Below are 17,774 nucleotides of genomic sequence, written 5' to 3'. Positions count from 1 at the left end.
TATAATTCTTTTACCTTTTAAAAAAAATGACATCAGGAATGGGACCGCTCAACATCACGGCTGACACCATCCTTGGAAATTATCATAAATTTGAATTAAGTTTTGTCATGCACAGCCTCAACAAACCCAGTATTGTAAGATAAGATTAATTACAGGGCTGTTTATATTGGATGATATAAGATTGGTCAGGCGGATTTCTCTTTCCTGAATGAAGATCATTGTCATGCACAGCACGTCACCTCAAAACTGATTTCATATCATCCCACATCCTGGTTGCTTCCCAGCCACTGCTGCCCTGACACCACATTTGAGCAGTGGGTGTTACCATCTGAGCTCCCCCCCACACCCCCCTCTCCTGATTTGCCATTGTCTCCTGGTAATTTCTGTATGCGAATTGGAAGCCTACTGCAATTACACCTCATTGTTACCGCTGCTACGCGCAGGTTTGAATAGATTGCGGTTTGGGTTTGACACCTGGATTCCAAGACTGCCTGCACCATCTGTTTCTGCGGGTTTCACATTAATGCCAGAAGAAAGGGATTTATCTAAGAAAGGGATTCAGATGAAGGCAAGCTAGTAGTAAACATTCTTAAAAGGCTTATTTAAATTATTGACAGAACCACTTTCCCTTCAAAAAGGCCTGACCTTCAGCCTGTCTGCAGAAAAACTGAGGTAAAACATGGAAGAGGGAAAAAAGAAGAAAAGAAAAGAAAAAAGGATGGGAATCTTTCAAAGCGTGACCGACTGATGGACACAGGTGGCGTTTGTGCGTATGGATCTGCACTCACTTGTCCAGAGCAGAACCTTGGGTTTGGTTGCTGGTGAGCCTCGAGAAGACGTTGCGGTCGTTCCTGGTCCTCAGAGGAGGGGAGGAGGGGGGAGTGTAGCCATCAGTCGGCCTGACAAGGGGCAGAAAGATGGTGGAGTTTAGGATGAGGAAGTTAAAGAGTCCCACTGTGTAAATAAACTGCTAGAACAAAGTGCGATCCATCTGCTAGCGAAATGAGCATTACATGTACCTGTACGCACGGTCGTAAGATTTCCTTCTGGTTAGGGGGGAAGTGTCATAGCCCCGAGACTGCCTGGGACTGACACACACAGACAAATGCAAGCAAACTAAGCAAACGTTCAGGGGAGTGCACAGAAAGGATGACAGACATCTATGTGAACTGTTGGGACTCGATAAGCAGCAAGGTTTATGCAGTTTAAAAAGCATTTCTAGCAGCCTAATCTCTTCAAATATCAAATCACACACATCACTGAGGACTCGTGGCAATTCGCCTGAGTTGTTTTTGCTGCCACGAAACAGAATAATACCTGATAAACCGCTTTCTATTTTCTGATTTTCAGAAGATGTTTACTTGTGCAGGATTCACAAAATTTCACACATTTTAGTAAATGACTGCAAAAGGAAAAAAGGAAAACTTTTGTTATTGATGCTGAAAAACCAAAAAACAGAAATGAATATTAGATTTAGAAACAAAATATCCTCATCATATGAATTCTGCGTGCACTGATTTATATTACATGAAGTGTAGTCACTTTTAAGATGGAAACAATGGCTAAAATATTCACGAGAAGCTAAAAGAGATGCTCACAATGTATATATAGTGGATAATGAGTAAACGCAATCTGACACAAGATGATAGTACTAGAGCCAATCATTCCTCTCATTGGTTCCACATCCTGATAAGACTTAAAGAAAAGTCAGGGCTTCATCTCAGTTATCACTATGATCTGCCAGTGACTTACAAGGTGTGACCCCTCACAGGCAAGCTGATGGTGCGGGATACCCGGTCCCTGTGATACGTGTCTCTTAATGCCAGGCTGAGCCCAAGGCTCCCTGGAGCAAGACTCAGGCCGTCCTCCTGGATGTCCGTCAGTGAAGCCAGAGACTTGGTGATGTGCTGCGGTTTGCTGCCGGATGAGGGGTCCAGGATTGGACCGAGGTACTCTGCTGACACCGCCTTCATCTGAGCTGAGAGACGGGGCTCCATCTGGATGAAAAATATGAACCGCTTTTATTACAGAGGACCACAGAAGAAGAAGGATGCTTGGATAGGGGGAAAAAACTGGGGCATGAAATAAAGAGAAAAACAATGATTGTAATTAAGGTGCAAAGGGAGATTAAATATACAGCCCGAGAACATCGTTCAGCAGGGAAAAGCACAAAGAAAATAGAAGAAGAGCAGTAAAACAAACACGGCAGAAGTCATTCTAGGTTATTATTCTAGGTCAGCAAGAAGAAAGAGAAAAACAAAACTTTAGCAGACTAATAAGAGGGATTCGTGCCAAATGAGGAATCCTTATGCCTCTAAGCTTCTGGGAGTCATTTGAAGTGTTTGCTTCTACTGCCACCTCATGGTCACAAACAAGAATGGCACTATGGCATGTGCATAGGAACTAAAAAAAACCTTATAAGAAACAGCACAAACCTGCTGTAATTTTGTTTTGAAGTCATCTTGGCTGTTCGATTCTTTCATCTGAGACACGCTGGAGGCAGAGAGGAAAGATAAACGTGAACATGTGCAGAAATCTTTACTGAAATAGATGTGTGTGCGAATTTTTAAATGGGTCAGAGCAATGGGTATGAGCCCTAAAAGATACGCTGTATGATGTTGTGTAGGAAAGACAGCTCACCTGCTGTCGGAGGCTTGGCTGAATTCAGAGGGCTCCTCATCTGTGCTCGCATAACCATTCTCTGGAAGAAAAACACCATTATGTCTCACGGTGCCACAGGATGCCCTAATGCCACATTCTGCGCCCCTTATTCACGAGGATCCCTACAGTGGGTAGGTACGCATATTTGATCTGGATGATTTTTACAACAGATGCCCTTCTTGACACAATTCCCAAGGCATATGTAGTATTCCTACACTAAAACTGAATCCACATATGGTTTTTCTAAGAATCGAAAACCTTGTTTATTTTTCTTTATGCTTTACCAAGAAGCAATGGGGCTAAACACAGTCCATCTCCTATGATGCAACACAGCACTTTCATGTGTGAGAAGAAACTAGAACAAAGAAAAAGCGGGCAACTGTGCAGCTTCTCTACTTTTTATGTCTTCCTTCTCCTTTGTCTCACCACATGACGCACAGGAGTCCTCTCTTACCCTGCTGTACGTTGTGGATGAGAGCCTGGAGCTCGGGGATGCACTCAGCCTTTTCTCTTAGGGCATCGAGGATCATGTGATTGTGGGACGAGCCAATCACATCTGTCTGTCTCAGCTGGCCTTCGAGCAGTCTGATTTGAGCCTCCTTCTGAGCCACCTGCAAACTCTGCAGGAACACCAAAGAAAATATAAAAACAACAACAACAACACAATACTGTAACACTGAACTATTTTAATAGGCTCTCAATTAGGGCTGGGTATCGTCACTGATTTCTAGAATCGATTCAATTCCGATTCACAAGGTCCCGAATCGATTCGATCCACGATTCGATTTAATTCGATTCGATTCGATTTAAATCTGGGAAATTTTGACAGTCAGAAATATTATAATTCAGATCAGTACATTTACATATTTTTGTATCAATAAAAAGGAAGCTGACACACGCAAGACTTTATCACAGGTGTGAGCATCACAGCAGATGCCTTTGTGTCAAAGTAGCTGAAGATAAAACACAGAAAAACATGAAGGTTTTCCTGGCCTGGGATTTTATAAAAATATTCTGCAGTACATCAAAAACGAAAGAAAACCATTAATCAACATATGAACATCACCTCTGAAGTTACAGCGGTTTTATTACAGACACGGCGTTTTGCATTTTGAATAATTTTAAAAAGTTTAAATTTGTTCAGTATTGAACAGCAGAAATGAGGTTTTCTTTTCGGAAGAATGTAAAAGGGAAAAAAAACAGCGGCCGACAGCGCTGTAAACAACAGTAGACTTGTGCGTAACAAGCAAGCGAATAATGACGAAAGGGAAACTGTTCTTGAAGTACAGAGAGAGAGAGAGAGAGAGAGCTGTGCATCGCGGTGGAAGCAAAACAGTAAAAGTCTGAGTGAATTCATGACGATGTTTATGTGAAGCGTTTGGATCTTCTTTTGCTGCTGGTTTGGTCAATATTGTTTGGAGAGAGATCAAACTAACAGCTTTAGAATCGGCGCATAAAGGGCGTGAACACAAAGCGCAGACCCGCCGACAGATCAGAATCAGCGAGCTGTCGGCTTTCAGCCCCGACTGTGAGAAAGACGACATCTCACTGATTCTGATCCGCGGGTCGCGCTGTGTGTTTAAGTCTATGTGCAGAATCCGTGTACCTGCTCTCATTTACTGTCTTAACTGTTTGGTGGTTCTTGAAATTTTGTGAGGTTTCACCAGAGATTCTGGCATTTTGGGCAAAATAAATTTATATTAAAAAATTGATTCAGGATTTTAATGAATCGATTTTACGTTATCCAAGCCAGAATCGATTTTAATCGATGAATCGATTATAAAAACCCACCCCTACTCTCAATCCAGAAACGCAACACAATAATGTAGTGGGATACAGAGAAACACCACTAGATGGCACTGAAACCATCATTTCATGGATCCACACCTGACTCTAACATTATGCTGTGATACATCTTCTGACTCTTACTTACTTAAATCTTCTTAAAGCTACACATTTAAGCCTACAGAAGTTCTTTTCTTCCTTTAAACTTGACGGTTTTGAAAATCCCCATGTATGATCATTTACCTTGTCTATGGAAGCCTTTAGGAAGTGATCCAGCAGGTGGCGTGCTTCAGACAAGGAGCATGAACTGATCACCACTGAGGTGTCCACTGAGTCCAGCTCATCCTGCAGGAAAACACACAAACATGAATGTTACTAAAGGCCCGACTCTCCTCATTGCTGGCATGCAGGTCTAAATACCTGTGCATGGGTTTGCGTCTTCATACCTTGGTCTCCTCTATCTGTACAATGGTGGCCTGGCAGTCAGACAAGCTGTCGTTGATGTAGTCTATATTGGCGTTCAGCACCTCAATATCCTCGTTAATTTCCTGAAGGAGGCGGTCCTCAGCTTCTGGCCCCTCCCCGTCCGCCATCAGCACCTCTCTCTTATGTGAGAGCGCTTCCTGTTGGGCCGTCAGCTCTTCTCGCTTCTGACTCAGCAAAAGCACAAATCACCACACGGTGATATTAAAAATTAAAATTCATAGTTATATTTAACATCTACAGAAGTCATTTCTACATTCGGAATCTTAATGTTCTCTGGTTATCTGAGGCACAAACTGAACAGACGCATTCTGACGCATCTAAACTCGGAGAAAAACCTGACAGAGTTTTAAATTCGATGATTCAAAGACAGCAGCTGCAAAAAGCTGCGTGCCAAGCCGTATCTGTGAAAAAGGCCGCCCTCCCTCCCACATTTTAACATTTCTTCATCTGCGAGGGAAAGGAGGAAGGAAGCGCCTCACACTCAGTTTCAGTTGTTAACCGACTACAGAAGTCAACGTCAAAAAAGTTGCTGATGCAACCCCTGATGCTCAACTGCTCTCAACCCTTCAATAACCACAGCGATGTGCTGTACGTTTGAGAATTTATAATCCAAAACCTTAAGTCAGTCTCGTGGTAGAAAGAAACTACATCCATCAAACCACGCGTAACCCCGGTGACAACATTTTAGCCCTAGCGTGCCATTCCTACCTTGATAAGGCGATCCATGTCGGCTTCCATGTTTGCAATGGTCATTCTCTGCATGACGATGTCCGTGATTCGACGCTCGAGAGCTTGCCACTTCTGACGTGCAGACTTTGAAATGCTGCTGGTTCTGCCTGCAGCTCCACTGTTGCCCAGGCCGGCTGGCTTACGCGGCAACTTCTTTCTACTGCTGGTGATGGACCAAAAACAGGTGGCAAATACTGGATAAATAAAATGTCATCGACTCACAATAAGCAGCAATAAAGTTGTGTCATGTATTATATTAAAATCTGTATTGACTGATCTGTCTGCTTCCCCAGGTGTTGGGTTGCTAGTCTAATCATTACATCACTTCCTCACACTATAAAACTCAATCTTTCTGCCCGCCTTCTTTAAACCGATCGCCCTCCGCTCTGCACACTCTGCACCGCTCATCTTTCAGACTCCTCTGTGCGACCCACCTCCGCCCTGTCTCCGCCTCATGCAAGTGTCTTCATCCAAGCCTCCATCTCCATTATCACCACCACCAGCGTCTGGACCCTGGGTGGTGCTACCTGAGCTTTTTTTTTTTAATTATAATTTTATTCAGCTCAGTCCAAGGACAGTATCATAGCATCTCGTCGTCTTACCCGATGACGCGTGTTCCGTCCATGCTGCCTTCGCTCTCTCCCAGATATCCGTACACGCTGTTCTTGTTGTTCCACTGCCGCACCAGTCCGCTTACGGTCCTCGCAGTCTCGGGCTCAGAGCTGCTCGCCGTGGTGCTCGCTGATAACTCAGCTCCAGAGTCCGTAACCGGGGGAGTCTGGTTCCAGCGGGCCACTCGTCCAGCCACTCGATCTGACATAGGTTTGGCCAGGCGCCGCAGGGCGGTCACCTCCTGAGTCTTCCTGCGCAGCACCAGCTCCTGCTGCCGCTTCTGAGACTCCAGCGCACGAATCTGGTACTGATGGAGAAAAAAACACAACCTTTTTTATAATATTCATCACTTTTTAAAAAGAAAATGCTTTTCAGTTGCCTTTGAGATCCCTCAGCTGAATGGGATTACTCGTCACACAACAGGTTTGCAAAGTGTTGATCATGAAGGGATTTTAAGACTTAAGATGAAAATCGAAATAAAAGGATTATGAATGCTGCCCACGGTATGACAGCGCAAAGGCTTTTCATGCTCATTAACGAGCCCTCTTCTCCAGGGAAGCCAAAAAAAGATGGAAGTTAATGCTTGCAGAGGATGCACTAATCTTAAAAACACAGAATAATACCAGAAGTACGTGTTCAGTATTTACATAATCCAGCACTCAAGTTTTCAGTGTGCCAGCCTACAGATGGGGCTCTGACTCTACATTTACATCCATATGCATTGTGCATACAGATTCACCTACATTTAATTCTTTGGATACAGCAGATAACACTTAAAGTTCTGCCACGATGACAGTGATAGCAACATAGTTTAACCTCGTTTTTATAGATGTTATATCTGTGCTTGTGCTAAATCTCCCAATAAATCCCAAATAATTCTGCTGCTAACCTGAAAAATCACATATGCAATCCTAAATATAAAACACACGCACAAGAGGTCATATGCTGCTAACCTCTTGCCGGCGCTGCTCCTTCTTTAGCTGGGCTATCTCACGGTTTCTCTTCGCCTCTACCATCCTCCTCCTCTGCTGCTCCTCCTTCATCTGCTTCATCAGCGCCACCTGAAAATGGCAGAAAACACTGGTGATCGCACAGCATCCTTCCCTTCTTTCCTCCACACAGACTTCCAGCAGCCCCTTCTTACCTTGGCCTTCTTCATCTCGTTGACCTCGCCCTGGAGCTTCTTCAGCTCCCGTTCATACCTCCCCTGGTTCTTGAGGAGGCGTGCGTGCTCCTTCTGTGCCGTCTGTAGCTTAAGCAGGTCGCGATTCATCTCCTTGAGGCGTTTTTCGTACTCCTGCTTGATCCGGTTGGCCTTCTCCTCCGTGTAGTTCTCCATGGTCACTGCACAACCGTGTAACAACGTTAACGAGCCGTAGCCGACACCTCGCGTGACACTTTGCACTCACGGAGCAACTTAACTAAACTCACTGAGGTTCTGTAGCACGCGGTCTCTCTCCAGCTGCGTGTCTCTGATCTTGTTTTGCAGCAGGATGAGCTTCTCCTCGTACTGCAGCTTTAGCATCAGCAGCCTCCGCTGGCTGTTCTCCAGCTCATCTATCAGCTTCTGCTTGATCTCAATCTCGCAGGTCAGGTCTGCCAGGTCCGCCTGGAAGTTGGCTGCAGGTTGAGGAGTTTTGAGGTTGTAAACCAAATTGCACCATTTGTGTGTGTGTTTCATATACAACTGTATATTAAGAAATATGTAAAAAAATTTCCATCTAGATGCAAATTCATTTCTGCTCTTTTTACACTAAAAACATCTTTATCTTTACTGTAAATCATCTCTCACAGCAGATGATGTCCTGACAGAAAGAACAGCTGATAAACAGGGAGAAAGAGTGAAAACAGTGGTGTCATTTCATAACAGCATCTGTCAGGGCCACACCTTTCTCTTCCGAGTCTGAGTCCGAATCCACCAGGCTCTCATCACTGTCAAAGTCATCCTCTTCCTCCCTACCCTCCTCTTCGTCCTCCCCCTCCTCGTCATCGCAGCCATTCTCCTCCTGCAGTGGAGACATGATGTCCTGCGCACGCGGAGAAACGCACAAACGATCAGACTCGTTACGGTCACTTTAAAGCTCGCGAGTGCCGACTCGTGCGGGTCTTACCTCGGTGTAATTCTCATCTGAATCGATCTCTCCGCCCTGCCCGTTCTCCCCGCCCTGCCCGTTCTCCTGAGTGTGCAGCTTTACTCGTTTCTTCAGACCTTTCTCCAACTCTGGGCTGAAGGAGAAGAGCACGCGTGTCAACCCAGGTACTGTCAGGCATGGGATTCTCCACAAAAATCACATCACCTTCAGCGCTATACCAGATGGTTTTTGCCGCGCAGAACCACTCCCCTGAGTGTAACTAAGATCGTGCACACTCTGACATCCCTTATTGTGCTCTGGGAGTCTTGCCAAGTAATATGCTTACTGCAAAATCAACCAACAAAAGTCATTAAGCAAACTCTTCTTCACCTTGTCTACCATCATTGCCCCTTTAGCTCTTGAGTTTTAGTGCCAGTTTTATTATCTCCTTTGCTCCCTCTTCTACAAACTTATCAGCCATCCCAGCTCTAAATTCCCATCTTCCTCCATTTCACTGCCATTAGGCCTCAATTAGCCTGTTAGGCTGTGTACTCTTCTCTCTTGTGACCCAGTAGCCGACTGACTAAGACCTTTCTGTGTCCAAGCCAGCGTTACAGCTCAGCATTGGCAGCATACCAACTCTTTTCAGAAGCTGGCAGCCCGCAAGTCCTAATTTACTTGTGATGTGGGGCTTAAAGAGAAAAGTAATGAGGAAGGGAGAAAATAAATGGTCAGGAAATATTTCACAACCATCACCTTCCCTTTAAACCAGCTTTTAAAATCTGAAGAGGTTCATATGAGGCGTAAATTGAGCCATTAGATATTATATTTGCATAAAACAATGTTTGGAGGTCTACATGTCCTCTGCTCCTCACCTCATCCTCCTCTGCCTCCTCTCTTTCTTCTTCAGTCTCTCGATATCCAGCTTGGCCCGGCGTAGCACGTCCGTCATCTCCGCCTCCATAGACATGGGAGCAGGCGAAGAACCCGGGGGGTGACCGGGGGCGGGGCTGAGAGTGGAGGTGGGGAACGGGGAACGGGAGGAGAGCCGGCCCACTTGTCGCCGTAACGACTCGTTCATGGACTCGCTCTCGAGAAGTTTGGTTCTGGCAAAGGTGGAAGAGAGGGACAGAAAGAGGCGACAGAGGTTTCATTCATGAATTTTATTACTACAGCAATAAGAAATACAGAAGGGAAAACTAAATAGATAATCACACATAAGTGTCCCACAATAAACCCCTTAATTAGTACACTTTTCCCTGCTGTGGGAAGTCAAAAAGCTGCGAAAAACAGTTAAAATAAATATTGATGTCACACGTACATGTAGTATGTAATTTGACTATCGCTCTCATATTAAGCTCCAAACTGTAGTGACACACTTGCGTACTGTCGCTGACTTTAATAGACCAGCCCAGCGGGCGCTCACAGCTTGCAGAGAGAAGAGGAGAAACAACTGAACTGAAGCTGAACTGCACCACACTGAATGACTCAGCCGAACTAAGTGGGTTTCTGTAAGAAGTGGGTCCCTCCAGGTGTGTAAGAACGTGATGCAGCTACAGAAAAGTCTAACTGTAGGCACCTTACTATAGTCAGCTCAAAGCCTGTGGAGAAGCTGAGGCTGCGGTTCAGTTCACAAAAGCTGCTCATGGAAAAGATTTAGTTCCGTTATATTTAATCAAAGAGGCATCTTCAAAGAATCTAGATGGATAAACAGAACTACAGGAAAGACACAATTGTGATTTGGGGATAAGCAGCTTACTTAAAATATCACAGTTATCACAGTAAATACCAATCGCTGTTAGTCTGTTACTGGTTTGAGTGACCACATAACGATACTCAGGCTCTTACCTGAGTTCTTCAACCTCTCGGATATAGTTCTGTATTAGAGTCCCGATCTCCTCGTTGCCCTCGCCTGGATGATGAAAAGTAAAAACGCACTCAGATCACGGAAAATGCAGTTAATTTTAAAAAACAAACAAACATCGTCATTGCAGAGGCAGAGCTCGTCCGATTAAGGATCTCTCACGTACTTGACTTGGCGAGCAGAGTGCTGACCTCATTGGCCAGCAGATGTGTTACGCGTGAGTTGAGGTGGTCGATGGTCTCCTGCATTGCTTTCACCCTGAGACGCAGGGTGTCATTTTCTCTCTGCAACATGGTGTTCTCCTGGTACAGGTCACTGTAGCCCTCTGACCCTTCCTCACAGGCTACACGCTTCCCCTGCACAGAGCAGACGGTTGGCACGGTCAACAAATGCTTTGGCGTCCAAGGGTCAAAGGGCAGACGTGAAAAAACAAACTCAACCTAAATTTACGCTCATACAAATACGCCACGCTGAACCAAACAGAGTGCTGTTATTTACAATGACCGTGGCTCTACAGCGATGTATTGTTGCGTTTTCAGTGATTAACGCTGAAAAAATCCCGTTGTTTCCAACAGAGAGTCACTGTTAACCGCTGCTCGCAGCCATTAACTCCACTTCATTACTTCCACACTCAAGTCACATCGCATCCCTTATTACCACATCGAGGTCAGCTTGCCATCCCTCAGCACAGTCACATCCCTGTGAGTGTTGTAAGCCTTTTAGTCACATAATAACGCAACAACAGAGCTAAACGATCACTTGTTTCTTACGGCCCCAGAGGTCAAAACTGATGAAAGTGGCCCGTCTTTCTCTCCCCATTTCTCCTCACAGTTCTCATATTATCCTTCGTGGAGTTTACACTCAAGCTGAAACATCAATTTGTCCTTACATTACACTGTAAAATGCTGACAAGTGATGTGTGTGTTCCAGTAATGATCTTTAATTTGATATATCTGCAGCAAGCACGGCCTCTCCTTTTATTACTTAGCGTCTGATATCATTCTCCCTTACTCCATTACTCTGTCTTCTTCTGCTTACACACTATTCTCAGTTTCATCCATCTTTGCCCCGCACATACCCCCTCACTAACTACATCACCAGCATGCAGCTACATCCTATTGCTCTTCCTCTGGGCTCATCCCGCCCCCCCCCCATCGCTCACCGCCTTGTACTCCATCAGCTCCATCTGAAGTCGGGCTATCTCGGCGCGCAGGGCGCTGATCTGCTGGCTCGTCTTGTCTTGGTTCACCATCACCTTGTTCTTGATGTTTCGGGCGCGATTGGCGTACTTCAGCGTGTTCAGCGTCTCCATGAAGTCCCGGTCTGACGGGCTGACGCAGGCGATCATGACCGTACGACTGAGGGAAAAAGAAAACACGGAGGCCGTCGGTAAATGTGCATACGATTTGGTTGTCATGGTTGTTACACGTTGTTGTGGAAATAACCTGATTAAGTAACTGACCAATCACTTCAGCTCCAAAAAAAACTCCCTTTTGTGTCACCAAAATGTAGATTCTTCTGAATATTACATCTTTTTCTCACAAATACAACTTCTTCATATGTGTGTGTCTGTATGTGCTTATACCTGTTCCCTCCCAGCGAGTCCTGAAGCAGTCGGGTAAGTTTGGAGTCTCGGTATGGGACGTGTCCGCCCTTCTTGGTCTGATCGCCTAAAGCACTGATCACATTTCCCAGAGCCAGCTAGCAGAGGTGCAAAGACACACAAGAAGAAGATGTGATCTAAGCATGCACAGTTATTTCTTTTGTATACAGATTTACAATCTTACACTGGCGATCCCTGCCTGACTTACAAGTCCACAATTAATAGAGATTCCCTCGCGGGCTCTGTCTCCTGTAGCGCCTGTGCGTTTCAGCCTCTCGGAGCCAGCCAGGTCCACGAAGTGAAACTTGGCCATCAGTGTCTCATACTCTGGCTGGGAGATCGGGCCAGACTCCACACCACCGTTCAGCTCTCCATTCTGCCCTCCTCCACCGTTCTGCTAAGAAACCAACAAACACAGGGAAGCAGGTTGCTGAGTTACTGTTTTTTACTTTAAACTAGCAATCATTTAATCACTCTGAACGATGCTGAATTATTTATGTTTCACTTCCACTCTCTCTGCGCGTCATCATATGTGACTTTTCTTTTTACTCTTCCTAAAAGTCACACGTTTCCTAATAGCTTATCGTTTTCCGTCTCCTCCGGCTAACAGCCGACAGGTTTTCATATAACCTGATGATGGCAAAGTTGTAATAACTCTAAATACCTCTTTTGTCTCTCTCCTTCTTTCCACCACCCATTCCAAACTCACCATTTGCTGCTGACAGACTCGCATCTGACAGAGGTGGATGGTGAAGATGGCGTGCGAGCGGGAGCTCTGGGCGTTCATCTGAGTGCTGGCAGTGGTGCGGGACAGAGCGCCGAGTTTCAGGCACTGAAGCAGCTGCAGCACACACACACACAAACACATTATACATGACATTTGGTTACTTTTATTGGAAAGTAAGAAACCTCCTGACTTACGCATGCAGACTGAGTTTCTGTTTAAGTACCCATGAGTATGATCACGTATTGTTTTAAGAAGACACTCTCAGCTTCCTGGAAGAGTTCAGCATTTCCCACAGAGATGTTCTTGTCATCACCGCTCGCTTAAGCGCTAGCATTTCATTAACCTTTACTTTTCCTTTCCCTGCCCTCTCAGCTGCCCTCCCCTCACTCTTTATCATAACCTGCCTCCATCCTGTCTTCCTCTTCTTTTTTTCCTGTCTTCTTCTTCCCTCCCACAGGAGCACCCTCCCGTCTCTCAGCTGTCTGACTTTAATGCAGATAAACGACCCCAAATTCAGCCTTTCTTCCTCTTTCTCTCTGCGTCTTTTAACACTTGCTGACATCATTCTTTCTCTTTCCCACCTTTAGAAAAAACTGAGTAACCACAACCACAACCGCCTTGTCCAAGTCAGTGTTTCAGTGTAGCTCTTCCCCTAAACGAACACCTTTTTTCTGTGTATCTTGTGACCAAAGATTCCTCGTGTCCTAATGGGCCTTTCGTATCCTTCTTCCTCCTCACTGTCAGTGCTCTGCGGTTTCCTTTCTCGTCAGCTGTGACACATTTCTCATATGTGACCGTAAACAAGCCAGCCTCTCAAGAAGGAAGCTAAACTTCATACATAAATAGCCCCACGGGTTTAAAAATTGACGTCGGTCAGTGCAGCAAAATAGAGCCCAGTCTCCGCTGTTATCTCTGACCTCTTTGTTGTTTATGAAGACGGACCACCAGATGGTTCTTGGCAGTTCACACTCCCATGCTTCCCCTCATCCCAGTCAGAGCTAATTCGTGTCTTCACAGTGAATACTTTCCGATGTAATATCGCTCGTCACTGTACAGTCATGGGAGACTTGTCTTCTGGACTTTCTGGTTCATTTAAAGTTGTTATATCAACCACCGAAGTGTAAAAAGTTGTTATTTTGTTCAGGATTTTGCACGATAATCTGAACATTTTTAAAATATACACTTAATGAAGGAATTATTAAAAGGTTTAATCACTGTTGGTAAATACTGATACTCAGATAGATGCTGATCTGTAAGGGGATCCGGCTGCTCTGCTATGCTGTGGGAGGTATTATGCTGGGATGGTTTCGGTCTACTTATAGCCTTATGCTCACATATTTTGTTTCTCATTTCTGATCTGAGCTGTAGATGTTGGCAAAAATGTGATAACGTCACCAATCACATCTCTACACTCACAGACCCACCTCGTCCTCTGAGTGCACCAATCTGGAAGTGACTCCCGTGGTGTAGATGCTGCCACTGGCGTCCTCGTGGATCTTTATGGCGGACTTCCTACCGCGACTCTCTGGATCTCTGGTTCCATCGAACAAGTCCAAGATCTCTTCATTGTACAGCTGCAAGGAGCAGAACAAGCACACATTAAGGCCTATCGCACATCGTACAATTCGTACACGCTCAGTGCAAGGATGAGCGCCTCTGCTGAAAATGATTGCGCGCCTCTTAAAACTGAACTATTCCGTTCCGTTAAACTGATTTCTAGTTTCGTATTTCCACACAGCTCTGCAGCCACAGAGGTCAACGTGATGACAGCTCAGAAACCTTTGAGGACAAGGGTCAAAGAGGTCAGCTGAAAGCTCAGCTGCTCCCACCTAGTGCTAAACACACACACATACACACTCGCCCATCTGTTAACCATCAACGAAGATAACCTTTTGACCTGAAAGCCCACAGAAAAGACACTAATAGCGAGAAGCAGGAACGCAGACAAAAGAAGGAAAAGAAAAATGGACAGAAAACGATTTTATTTTGAAATTTGAATTTCTATTACATTGTAATTTATTATTACGCTGTTCAGTTCTCTCTCTCCCCCACACATACACAAACACACACATGCAGTAGTAATGTCCCCTAAATAAAACCCAAACATTTGCCTGCCAGAAGCCCCCAGAGGAAATAATTACTCGTATATTATCTAATTTCTCCTACGCAAGCGTCCCTCCTTCCTCCCATTCCTTGCACTTATCCATCTTCTCCCGCACAGTGATGAGGAATAATGTCAGAGGTAATGGACAGCATTAATCAGGACCCACAATGCACGAGCAGACATTCACGCTCATCTGTCTTCAGGTTGTCACTTCCTGTTTACAGAAGCGGGTATGATCTTGTCGTCTCCCCCATTTTGTCCCATCTGGTTGGAGTTAATATGGACCAGCATACACAAAAACGCACACGCGCACTTAGGAATATCAATACAGCATTGTATGAGTGTCAAATAGAGTAACAATGTGAGCGCTGCCTACCTCCAGGAACTGGGCGCTGACTTTAAAGTCCGGTGGCTGGGTGCCGGCCTCCTGGGCGCGCATCCTCCTGGCCTGGATTCCCTCAAACAGCTGATGAACAGCCCGCGGGATTATGCCCTGCTCCTGTGGGCTCAGGCTTACATCGAAACCCGTCCCCATGGTGTACGTCTTCCCTGAGCCCGTCTGTAAAATGATTCACCAGTGATTTATCACATTCCTTGTTTATCTACAGAAACAAGGTTTCACACACATTCACTGTAGTTAATTAAAATCAGTAAACCGTGAGTCAATGTGCATGGCTATGCTCGCTGCACGGGTGTGTGTACAGACATGTGCACGTTTCTGCTTTGTTGTTCTTTTATCTATTATGTCAGCTGCAACAATTCACCAAGCGTTGCTGCTCTCGCTCACTTATATTTGATATGAAACATATGTAACGCCGAATGACTTGAAAGACCCTTTAATTCATGCAAGTCATGTCTGTCCAGGACTTTAATTATATGTGAAGGGTAACAGAGCCCACGCATGAACTGCAACATGTCTTTTTGTAAGTACTAGACGCACAGACACATAAAGGTGGCCAGCCTCATCCTTAGTTTGGAATCTCACAAAACAAAATAATATAAAAGCCATTAAGTGATGATTTATTTATTTTTTTGTGCATCCGTGATCAGTTCACTAGGATTCAGTTGCCTTGCTCTTATTTTGAAAGCTCCGACACTACCCTGGCCCTTCCCTCAGGTTTTCCCTGAGTGACATGAGGCCAGGTTGCCGGCTGTTGGAGCAGTCCTCAGTATCGTTCAGCTGCTTCTCAGAAGAGGATCTCGCCCTGAGGTTGGTCGAACATCTTTGGTTATGCAAACCAAAGAACCTGGAACAGGGATAGCAAACTGGGCAAGGTGGCGCTACGTCAAGGTAAAGGAGGATGCAGAGAAAATCGGCGACTACCATGGTGTCTGACTTTGAAACCTACCGCTCATTACTTACACATTTTGCCTGCTACATTTACTTTGCAGTTCGACCGATGTTTCCCTAAAAATGCCCAATGTTTGAATAAAATCCTTAATGGGAAAACTAATAGTTTGTTTGATTTTACTTTTTCATATTTAAATAAAATAGTGACTAAATTACAAAATAAGAGGTAAATAAGAAAGACCTTCAAACTCTCTGTGAATTATTCATTTAAAAAACACCTCTAATGTAATTGTACATTTCTGAGCTTCTCCTGCTTCGGGTCTTACTGAATGGAAGACTCGATAGTCTTATTCAGTCTCAGTGTAATATTTCAGAAGCATCACAACATCTTGATGTACGAGTTATCTTTTATTACAGTCTTCTAACAGCATTCTGCGGCCGTGGCAGAGAGATAACTCATCTCTATAAATATTCTAGTCTCCCTCTTTGTCAGACAGCATGCAGACTGCTGTCATGCTGTCTGCACTGCTGTTTGACCCCTTTGTGAAGGAAAATAAAGCTCATAAAGACAACCTGGCTGCGTGCACCTCAGTTTATTTCAGATTTCCTTAACGGAATCCAAGCACCCGTGTCATACCTGACCGTAAGCGAACACGGTGGCGTTGTAGCCCTCGAAGCAGCCCTCGATGAGCTTGTACACGCAGTTCTGGTAGATGTGGGGCTGCTCTGAGTCAATGTCGAACACAAAGTCATAGGTGAAGGCCTTGTCCTTTCCCAGGAGGACTTGAGGTTCTCCGGGTGTGACCAACGTGCAAACGTGGCAGCCTTCTATCTTCTCTTTGGCCATCTGAGGGCGAATCCTGAGAGACGACAACAGAAAGGCAAAGAGAGAAATCGTTAGTACATTTATGAAACTGTTACATCGATTTAAAAAAGGAAAATGACGGCTGTCAGGCAACTCAGCAAGACAGGCCGCTGATTGTTGCAGAGCCTGAATGATTTTAATGCTTTAATGCATCGTGCAGATAAAGCATGAGATTCTGATCCCACACAGTGCACTGGAAACAAAGAACAGTGAGAATATGAGAGCGCACAAAGTGGGCATAAAGTGAACTGTTCTAAGAGCAGGACCACTGATGTTGGCACATCATACAAGCTCTTAAAGCCATCACCACAGTGGCTGTTAATCCTTCATCTAAAGACTCTGCTGGGTTTTCCTTCCTGACAGGTAGTTCACTGCAGTTAATTGCTTTTACCTGAGATCCCAGCTTCAAAATAATCCATGATTAGATGAGCCTGAAAGGCCGCAGCCGCAGCTCCAGAACATCTTACAAACTCGCTGACAGCTCGAGGGCCGAGAATTTAAGTTTAGGAACATTTTCACTTCCTTGCCGGCAGAAGAGCAGAAACCCAGACAAGCGAGACCGCTGTTTAATTAAGATGGAGCCTTTAAGGACGTGACAGTGCTGCAGTGCTGATTAATCGTGAGAAAACACCACACAGAAATGTTGCTCTTGCATAATGCAAGTACATAAAACAGATGATTTTCCAGGCGCCCTGTTAATCTTGTGCTTTCAGAGGTACAATATGGACACAGTAGGGAGGTAATCACTTTAAGCTGCGGAAAAAGCCATGAGGCAGCAGTATCAGAGCAGTAGGTCCACCTCTTCACATGCTAAGTCCCCCCACCCGACTCAGTCTTTAGGGGATGCAAATCAACACCCCCACACACCAAGACTGCACAAGAGACTCCCTATGGGATGCAGCAACAAAGACACACACATAATGTATAAAGCGAGAGAAGTCCCCAACCACATCCAGCTGCGGCGGGATGCTCCGC

General features: G+C 45.1%; 1 protein-coding gene across 1 annotated transcript in view; it reads right to left on the bottom strand.

Annotated features, from left to right (window-relative positions):
• Window positions 1-17,774, bottom strand: part of kif21b (kinesin family member 21B) — a 61,325-nt gene that overhangs the window by 19,553 nt on the left and 23,998 nt on the right. Inside the window, exons 2-26 of the mRNA XM_085353173.1 lie at window positions 16,572-16,794; window positions 15,020-15,202; window positions 13,964-14,113; window positions 12,522-12,653; window positions 12,021-12,209; window positions 11,795-11,910; window positions 11,372-11,567; window positions 10,376-10,565; window positions 10,194-10,257; window positions 9,221-9,451; window positions 8,385-8,499; window positions 8,162-8,300; window positions 7,705-7,893; window positions 7,418-7,617; window positions 7,227-7,334; window positions 6,264-6,580; window positions 5,641-5,824; window positions 4,893-5,096; window positions 4,690-4,791; window positions 3,116-3,281; window positions 2,641-2,701; window positions 2,436-2,493; window positions 1,753-1,997; window positions 1,020-1,088; window positions 789-899 (exon numbers count right to left, since the gene is read on the bottom strand). Of these exons, the coding sequence (XP_085209299.1) occupies window positions 789-899; window positions 1,020-1,088; window positions 1,753-1,997; window positions 2,436-2,493; window positions 2,641-2,701; window positions 3,116-3,281; window positions 4,690-4,791; window positions 4,893-5,096; window positions 5,641-5,824; window positions 6,264-6,580; window positions 7,227-7,334; window positions 7,418-7,617; window positions 7,705-7,893; window positions 8,162-8,300; window positions 8,385-8,499; window positions 9,221-9,451; window positions 10,194-10,257; window positions 10,376-10,565; window positions 11,372-11,567; window positions 11,795-11,910; window positions 12,021-12,209; window positions 12,522-12,653; window positions 13,964-14,113; window positions 15,020-15,202; window positions 16,572-16,794 (3,942 nt within the window). The remainder of the gene's footprint in view (window positions 1-788; window positions 900-1,019; window positions 1,089-1,752; window positions 1,998-2,435; window positions 2,494-2,640; window positions 2,702-3,115; window positions 3,282-4,689; window positions 4,792-4,892; window positions 5,097-5,640; window positions 5,825-6,263; window positions 6,581-7,226; window positions 7,335-7,417; window positions 7,618-7,704; window positions 7,894-8,161; window positions 8,301-8,384; window positions 8,500-9,220; window positions 9,452-10,193; window positions 10,258-10,375; window positions 10,566-11,371; window positions 11,568-11,794; window positions 11,911-12,020; window positions 12,210-12,521; window positions 12,654-13,963; window positions 14,114-15,019; window positions 15,203-16,571; window positions 16,795-17,774) is intronic.

The sequence above is a fragment of the Diplotaxodon limnothrissa genome, linkage group LG5 (assembly GCF_057381915.1).
Source record: "Diplotaxodon limnothrissa isolate DT_005_m linkage group LG5, D_limnothrissa_male_GT1.1, whole genome shotgun sequence".
Lineage (NCBI taxonomy): Eukaryota > Metazoa > Chordata > Actinopteri > Cichliformes > Cichlidae > Diplotaxodon > Diplotaxodon limnothrissa.
The sequence above is the reverse complement of the archived record's forward strand: the minus strand, read 5'-3'. Positions and strand labels throughout refer to the sequence as shown.